General features: G+C 40.5%; 1 protein-coding gene across 5 annotated transcripts in view; it reads right to left on the bottom strand.

Moving 5' to 3' along the window:
• Positions 1–9323, bottom strand: part of GRIP1 (glutamate receptor interacting protein 1) — a 234666-nt gene that overhangs the window by 2465 nt on the left and 222878 nt on the right. For all 5 annotated transcript variants that reach the window (XM_050892301.1, XM_050892309.1, XM_050892325.1 and 2 more), the window contains 2 exons: positions 7522–7755; positions 269–415 (listed from right to left, as the gene is read on the bottom strand). In XM_050892301.1, the coding sequence (XP_050748258.1) occupies positions 269–415; positions 7522–7755 (381 nt within the window). The remainder of the gene's footprint in view (positions 1–268; positions 416–7521; positions 7756–9323) is intronic.

Here is a 9323-nt window from a genome sequence, read left to right as displayed (position 1 = left end):
TGTCCTTCTTCCCGTCCCCCTACACACATCCTTTCCCAGCAGAAATACGAAAGAACAGTACTGCTCATCATTTAAAATATAAAAAGCAATGTAGATGATAATAAGGCTGTTCCAAATAAGTGATGAAAACACTTCGTGCAGTTCTCTACAATCGCGTCTGTGTAGACGGATACCCAAACACCCTGCAGTGTGGTTACAAATCTTTTTACAAAGTAATCCGTATGTCATGTCCCTTCAGGCTAAACCTGTGTGGTGCCGGAAACATTACCTGTAAAAGTCTGTCGTATGGTTTTAAACCTCCCAGATCGCCAGGGCCAGCTGGTCGAATGTTTTTAACATACACTCCTTTTTCCAATAAACCATCTGAGACGCTGAACCCAAAGTCGTCTCCATCCGAGTCCTTGTACAAAGTTACCTGTGGAGGTGATGTGACATGATGAGAAGGAATAAGAAAAGTTTGTCCACGTTTCTACAAGCATTAGGCAGGCTTTCTTCCTAGGATGGTTTTGGTGGGTTTTTTTTCACATTAGAGAGATCACTTACCTACTATTTGGTACTTACAGGATTAGAGTTGTCCCCATTTTGACATTATATTAATATTCTCAGAAGCCACCTTATTCTTCAGTAATAAACAGCCCTTTTCACTTCTGCTTGTCAGCTGGAAATTTGTGGTATTTAGCCCACCTTTTGTGGTGTCCTTATTTTGAGTCTTAGTTTTTTTGTTGCCCTGTTCTCTAGTTGCCAGGATCTGAGTACAAGATTAGGTTTAGTTTTGCTTCAGGGATGAAGACCTGGCCTCAACCGAACAGCTGGTGTCGTGTCTTCCAAAACTTCCAGAGGCCGTAACCACCACCGGCACCGTAAGCCCTAGCCAGCCTGGTTTTGGCCAGGCAATGGTCCACCCTGGAAAGCCTAATCTCAAAAGTGCTCAGTATAAGAGTTTTAATGCAATCTTTTAAGAAAGTACGAAGAAGGCTCCTTCTGAAAGAGCTTGCAGGCAGTGTTCGTACAGTTACATAGCCATGAGAGGGTCATTCAAAAGCAGGAAATAGAAGTTAATAAAACTGTTAGGAGAAGGTTTTTCAGCTGTTCAGAGAACAAGTCCTCACAGGTAGTTTTTTTAATTCAGTTACTTGATAGAAAAAGATTCAGAGACTTCTTTGTAGGTATGTGGTATGCTTAGGGTTTTATTTCTGTGAGGTTTTTATTTTTTCGTGCTTCTCTCTCACGTCAGGAGTGCAGACCTATGCAAGTAAATTGTGTGAGTCAATGGTGTGACATCTGACTGATGCTGGCACAAAACGCGTCTGCAGATAGATACAGTCACACAGTCAAAATTGTGCTTTTACTGCTATAGCTTATGTCACTTTGGGTTCAAAATACTGGTTTTATCATACCTTGGCTGATAAAATGACAACATTAAGAGTGCTCTGTAATTTTATAATGGCTTGGTACTAGTAATGCTCCACATGCTGCATCCTCGTGTGTGCCAGCCACTGAATTCCATTCTGGTGTTTCTGAATTACGGAATCATTCAAATTGAAGGGGACTTTGGGAAGTGTCTAGTCCAACCTCCTGCTCAAGGCAGGCCAAGACCAAATTCAGATCGGGCTGCTGAGGACTTGGTCAGTATTTCAGAGAAGAATGCCAAGGCGCAGCAGTGCTGGGGCACAGCGCTGGTTGGTGCTGCCTTCAGAAAGCTTCTGAGATCCTGCCTTAACTGCCATTGTGAAAAGGTAAGCAAGAACAGGCAAGATGATGATTGTCTCAAAGCAGGAGTGAAGGATTTGGTCAGATCAACAAAGAGCACAGATAGTTGGTTTTGGGTTTTTTCCCTGCTCTCTGCAGTCTTCTTGACTTTACTTGGCTTTAGTGGTCTATCAGCAGTGCTTTAACCAGAATGAAACCAGACTCACTAGGAAGTTTGGTAGCTATCCTGTTGCTGCCAGTTGAGAGAAGTTAGATATAACGCCAGCTGCTGCAGCATTAGCACTGTTTTGTCTGTAGACGTGGACGGTGCATCGCTGAGCTGCTGTGAAAACACCTCTGTCTCATGCCGTGGCAAGCACAAATACCCACACAGTATTCATCCCTTACTTTACACCAGTTCCCTTGTTTTTTCTCCCTCTGTACAGCACAGCAAAGCAGAAAGCCACACCTAAAGTCCCATTAACTAAGCTGAAGGCTTTCTCCCTGCCAGTGACTTTTTTGGGTATGGGCTGTCATTTTAAACTTCCCAGTGGCTGTTGTGTTTAAGCTCCTTGTCTTCTTTTCTCCCTTCTTCCCCCAAAGTAACTTGTTGCTGAACCTGTCATACCTCCCTCCATCTCAGCATGGATTTTAGGAGTCAAAGGGCATTTCAGCTACTGACAAACCTATCTGCAAATTCAAAATAATTCATCTTAGAATGACTTTAATTTGTATCAACAGCTGCTGTACCAGCAGGACTCTGGGAAACTTCTAATAATTTGTTATCAACAGAGGCTTTTCTTTGTGATATCATAGCATGTCTAACATGGCTTTGATCTGAAGCATGTTTGAAGCTGCTATGAAAGTGCCCTAAGACTACCATTCCAGCAAGACTGAAAAAGTTAATAAAGCAGGGAGATACATTTTATTGACAGATTTGTGTGTATTTCCTGGCAAGAATGAAAAATAATTAGCACTGGACCAAGACACAAATTCTCTTCAAATGAGATGATAACTTTTTTTCCACACCATCACAAAGGATAGGAGTGCTTCATGTTAACTGCTTCTTAAAGAAGCCTTGAAAAGTAAATGTAAAAATATTATACAGTGCCTAAGAAGAGAAGACTTAGAATATTATGTACTGTTCTAGCACAGACAGCACAATTTTTAAAAGGAACTTCCCCTTTCTGCTTACTCCTTTTCTTTTCCCCTTCCTCTTCCTTCAGGCACTGGAGTTAAATGGAGCTGGATCCAACCTCAGATGAACTACAGAAGCATATGAAACAGGGGACTCCTGAAGTCACCTAGACTGTATTCTTGTCCTAAGGCAGGATCAACCGCATCTAACCCATTTCTGAGAGACATTTATTTGTCCTGCTTTTTAAAATCTCCAGTGATGGAGACTCCGCAGTCTACTAAAGTAATCCCTTCCAGTGCTTCTGATGTTTTCCTTGGGTCTAAACTAAATCACCCTTGCTGAGAGTTAAGCCTGCTGCTGTTCACAGAGAACAAGATCACTTCATTCTCTCCTTCTCTGCAGCGATGTGAAACAAGGCTTGTTTTTCTCTGGACTCCGTTCAGAAAGTCAGCATCCGTCTTTAATTTTCAGACCCCAAATGGGACACTCTTTTACAGTCAAGACTTCATCAAAGCCAAGCTAGAGTGGAGAATAATTCTGCATGTACTACAGATAGTGGTCCCATCTGTATAGTCTAGGACAGTGTTGCTTTTTTCCTATTTTTAGTGAGTGTCTATTAGCAAACAAAATACATGTAAATTCTGTTCTACAGATCTATAGGAGGTGCCAGTCCACATTAGCTCACCTTATCTTGTGTCTTGTCTACAATAATGCCCGGGGAATACACATCCTACTTCATGCCCAGCTTGTGAGTGAAAAAATGGAGCACTGCAAATGATAAGGGGCACGAAAGCGGAGTTTTGCTGTAGAGGGACAGTGGGAAGTACTGCAATGGGGGGGGGGGGCAAGGAGGGGAGCCGAACTTGAGAATGATCATCCAAAGTCTTTTATTGCCCCCCACTTGTTGAGGTTGGACTTTCCTGATTTATACAGACTGAGCACTCTGGAAGGGAATTACTCACTACCCTACAATCACAACTTTCATGTATCAAAATATTTTCTCATTTCTGTGGTTCTTCAGATTGACAGATCCTAGAATATTTTTAAAAACCACTTCCCTTATGGCTCTCTTGTCTTGACTTTTGGTTTATTTAACAGGAGCTTGGAAATTAAAGAAACTGATGCTTACTCACTTATAGGATGAGGTTACGATTTAACTTTGTTGCATGTTTGACAGCTGTAACATTTTATAGGTGCAAGTCATCTGCAGAGAACTTTCTTTTGTATTATAGGTTATAATTTTGGGGCTACTTCTTTTTAGGGCAGCATATATTCTTCAAAGGGAATCTCAGAGTAAAAACCCTGCTATCTGAAATACCCAGATTTTTATTTAATAACAGGTATGGGCAAAGCCCTACCACACAGCTTTCTCATCTTCACTTGCCAGTAGCCCTTTCTGAAGGGTATGAGATTGCAAGCAATTCATGCAACACCTAAATCATGCTGGTTTATCTGTACTTCTGATCACAACTGTTTGGAAGGTTTGATCTCAATAGCATAATCTCCATTATGGGCAATTTATTAGACTTTTAAATTCACATCAGGAGCCTAAGGGAAAAAGAAAGCTGAAATGGAAATCTGATTTGTATTTCATAAGCAATTAAATAGTTACAAAGTTAAAACAGAAGCTTACAAGTTTTGAGTCTGTTTCTATGCCTCTCCCCCCTCTCAAATCTACGGGAAAATGCTTAATTTAAATTCATACATCTTGCACAGATCAGCTATTGAGGTATTTTAACCGACTGTAATTTTAGGTTAATGACTACTTGCAATAATAATATTGAAAAATTATCTGATGTCTAGTGCATATTTTTGCTCTCAGAGGAATGCACGCTCTATGAAACTTTTAAAAAATGGTCTGCTATGACTTTTAGAAAAATATTAATCTATATGATTACCTAGGTAGATAAAATCAATTAAAGGCGTTAATTGAGTACTGATATAGCAATATGCTATCCAGCTAAATTAAAAGTTACTTATTAAACCATCTAGAACAAATGTTTGAAGAGATTTGTATGACACTTATCTCAGTCCTAGCTTCCTCAGGACAAAGACAGTTCAAGTACGCATTTGGTGAATGTCATGCAGTGAAGTAAGAAAGAGCAGTGAAGAATTCAGGTTAACTTGCTGCAAAGTTTGCAGCATTCAGCAAAATAATCCTCAGGGCTGTGTTACCTTTCTGACAGGTGTATATCTGAGAAGGACAAGCGAGTAATGTCATCTGCTCACCATGCTGTTCCGTTAGACTTACTCATTTGTGTTTGTAGCCTGAGCAGTTTTCATCCAGTCTTCTTCTCTCTTACCCTATGCAGTTGGACTGGCAATTGATGTATTTCATTTTTATGGCTTTTTCTTTGGTAGAATCATATATTCTTGCTCTCTCACAATCAGATTATGAAAAACCAGTGGAACATCAACCTTAGCTGGCCCATTTTCTGCAATCAAACCTAAGGTATGAACTCTGATCTATAGGGCACACAGGCCCTGACTCAACAGGCATGCAGACTCATCGCACTGAGGCAGTAAATAGGCACCTGACCTGTCCTGCTGAAGAAACTGGGAAAGCTCAGCAGCATGCAGTCAAGTACATGCTTGAAAGTCTTGCTGAGGTAAGTCTTGGGCAAGCTATGTCTTAGCTTGTATTTGAAAGACTGTTTACATCATCACAGTTTTCCAAAACAGTTCTTATTTCACTGGTTGTCCCATCAGTGGCCCAGCTGATGAAGACATTTGCCTGCAGAAGGCAGAGCACATTTGCCAGCAAGACCTGTTATGAAAAATACTTAAAACAACGCATTTATCTGACAGTGAAATGAAGTCATTCCTGTGGCATTGCAGCTCTTTTGGAAAACTATCATTGGACAAGCTGTCCATGAGAAATAGCAACTGAACAGGTTATTAGTGTTAACCTAGAGGTCTAATACAAAAATAAAGGAGGAGAGAGAAAGTAACAGGCACGTTGCTACACAAGAACCGGTAAGAAAACTAACAAATAAGAGCTTGCTAAGATGGGCATGAATACAAAAGCAGCCCATGATGCTTGGGTTAACCTGCACGTGTGATCATAGGGGTACAAGCCCACTTTGGTGAATCAGACCGCAAGATCCAGTCACTAGTTTCTGTTTTTCTTAAACAACTATAAGGATTTGGAAAATCCTTGGTGCAGGTTCAACTTTTAGATTTTCAGAAAGGAAATGACTCTTTTCTGGATGACAGAATAGACAGTATAAGCAAACTCAACATCACTTCAGCAGACAAGGGAAAAGTGGGTATATTGTCTGAACAAAAACTGGAAATTATTAAAACGGAAGCTCACAGCAATCTTAAAAAATAGACAACTGAAGAGAGAGAAAGCTCAAGGACAGGGTATTTTTTACTGCCCAGGACTCTACCAGCTAGCAGCTATCATAGAATACCGAGTCATTAATAGAAATCTGACTCCTCCTTTCCAGGAAAGGATTTATTTTATCAATCATGAAAGGCTGGTTTTATAATCCATAGGAGAAAACCGTGCCTTTGCTGAATGTGAGCACACCATGAAATACCTGCTGGTGTAATTTTGTTCTATATTTCACATTTACTCGCCACTCAGGAAAACTGAGCACAGTAACTAACTCCATTAATCACTTCACATCAAGCTGGAAATATGAATAGCTTAAAACTATCACAACACATCCTATTGATTGTTTACATTGGCAATGGATTCATTTTCCGTATATAAGATCCACTCTCTACTATCTTCTGCAAACGTTCATCTAGCCCATACTCAGTGAGTCCTTACCTCACTGAACTAAACTGAATGAACTACAAACTAAACTCAGTCAAACCCGCAGGGACTAGGAACCAAACGAGCTCTCTTGAGAATGACAACATGTGACATCTTAATGAAATTTTTCCATGCTTCTGCCTCCTCCCTGGGAAGATCTCAGACCTTTAAGAGGATGATGGGTGCAGGAGATGGGAGGCTCATTTCCATCAAGTAGAACAGCATTATAATGTCCCCCAAAGATTTGGAAACTCATTGCTGTTGTCGCCTCACGGGACTTGAGACTTAAGCTGGAAGGTTGTTTCCTCTGCATATCTAAAGATACTTTATCCAGTACTTCCTCGGGGTGCAGAGCCACCTTCATATCACCAGGTGATTTCAAAAGTCCTGAGCCGTGAAAAGTTGCATAGAATGAAGATTATTTATCCTTTTTAGAGCAAAGGAATTATAAAGAGAAGAGAAGCAATAGCTAATTTGAAATAACATTCTATTTTATGTACTTCGAGTCTCATGTATTTGATTCAAAATGAGTGTTAATTTGAAAAAGGACCAATGGGAGCCCCAAACCCTCCTGAGTAATTTCCTAAAGAAATGTATTTTCTAGAAATTAAACTTCGCTTTCTTAATGAACACATTTTGCAGAGATGAGTTATTGGTATTGTCAATTCAAATCACCAGTGGATCCTCCTTGCAAAAGAGCAGTCCCTTTTGAGGATTTGTTGTAAAACGAAATAGTAGACAAGGATGCATCTTATTTGTTTGTTTCCCCCACAAGGATATATCATTAATGTGCTTGTAAGAACTAATATGCATGGCCCCTAAATTACATCTGTGGAGTCATTATAAAAAGTGCTTACTGTATTGCCATATAATTAGATTCCCTATGCTGAATATATTATTTCAAAGCTGTCAGAAGAAAATTACAGACCTTGTGTAACTCCACAGGAGTTGGTGACATGATTTCTTTCATTTCTTGCTTCATTTTTCTCAGAACCATGGACTTTCTCCCCACATCTGACGGCAATGTGTTGCTACGAGTAGCTTGACTGTAATGTGGCCTTACAGTACTTCTTTCCTGGAAGCTGGCTTGTCTTCCCAGCTGGTTACGAGGTTGTGGGTTTTCATGATTCAAACTCATTGTACTTCCTGACATAATTGTGGCCTAGAGCATTAATGAATAGGTTAATTTTTAACACAGAATGTGGGTTAAGTAAGTGGTTAATTCATAGCAGTAGGAAAAAAGTCTCTATTCTTTGTTAAAACACAATCACTCAGGGCACAGCAAAAGGCAAGAGGATAGATGTTCAATCTGCTTGCAAGTCACTATAAAATAAAGGACCACAACAAAACACAACAACAATAACAGAACCCTACGGGCAAACGTTTTCAGATGGCATTTCAAACTAAAATACTGAGCACTAGAACGGCTATGCTTGTAAGCTAGTCCCCTGGCAGACTGAAGAGTGTGTAGTATAATTGCTTATTTTAAAAATATTTTACATGTAAATAAAATGTCATTTAAATTGCGGCATAATTGCATTTGTTGGAATCGGAGCTATAGGAAGGCATTTACAATTCAGACTGTGCGTGCAAGGTAAAAAAATGTGAGTCAGCAGAATATGTGGGCAGCTCTAGAGTCAGCACTGGCAGAGAGCGTGCCCGGATACCATCCCAGGCCAGAAAAAGCTCAGTGCAGGTAAGCTCACTGCCTGGAAAGAAACTTTGCATAACATGCATATTGCAAGAATAACTGCCTTAGCTTAGCACTAATACTTCAGAGATACAGGCCCCTGTCTCACTGCTGTTTTTAATCTCAGTAAAAGCTAGCCTTTTATGTTAGATGCAAGAATACATGGAGGGTGAAATCTTGGACGGGAGTTGTCTCATCCACTGGGTGGAATGGACTGACACGTAAAGCACCCGTGCACAGCAAGGAGCCTCCTCCCTTGTGAAAAGCTTTCTGCTCTGGGGAATGGGAGGCAAACGCGCTTCGGCGCAGCCACCGTACAGAGGTGCCACTGCTGGGATAGGGTACGCTGAATTTCCTATTTATTCTCCCTGGTGCCGATGGACGAGTGAAAAGGGAAATTAAAAGGCCGTAACTTGAACTCTGACTGGGACAGGATGCAGGCAGCCTGCTTGAAAATGAGAAGTAAAAATGAAGGGGGAAAAAATAAGGGGAAAACAGGCAAATAAATGTTTGCTTCTGACTCTGGTGAGCATGTCTGTCACCCTTCTTTCTCCCAGCTCCAGCACTACTTTCACTACGAGATAATATGTTGTAGCCTTAACAGTCTCTCTTGTGCTCAGTAATGACTGATATTACTGCCTGATGGAGCAAAAGCATCCAGAGGACTTGGAAAACAACAGTTTTCTTTGCTCTTTGGCGGAAGACCTTGAAATGAAAAATGATAAGGAGTCCTTGACTATGCAATGGCACTTCATAAAATAGAGGCATCACCATTCTCAGCATCCTGACATACTGAATGAGTCTTGCTGTCTTTTCAGAGCTGTGGGTTGTGCAACAAGGTGATGCTATAAATGATACAGCATCTACAGTTCTGAATTTCACTTTTGTGAAAGGCTGAGGAAAATTTGACGTGTTGAAGTAACTGAATTCTGGTCAGCATGAATGATCTATTTCCATTTCGGAATTATCTATTTCCATATCCTTTTATTGTGCTCTGAATATTGAAAATTGCAAGAGAAGCCTGCGGTACTGAACCATAT

The sequence above is a fragment of the Gymnogyps californianus genome, chromosome 1 (assembly GCF_018139145.2).
Source record: "Gymnogyps californianus isolate 813 chromosome 1, ASM1813914v2, whole genome shotgun sequence".
In the NCBI taxonomy this organism is placed as follows: Eukaryota; Metazoa; Chordata; class Aves; order Accipitriformes; family Cathartidae; genus Gymnogyps; species Gymnogyps californianus.
The sequence above is the reverse complement of the archived record's forward strand: the minus strand, read 5'-3'. Positions and strand labels throughout refer to the sequence as shown.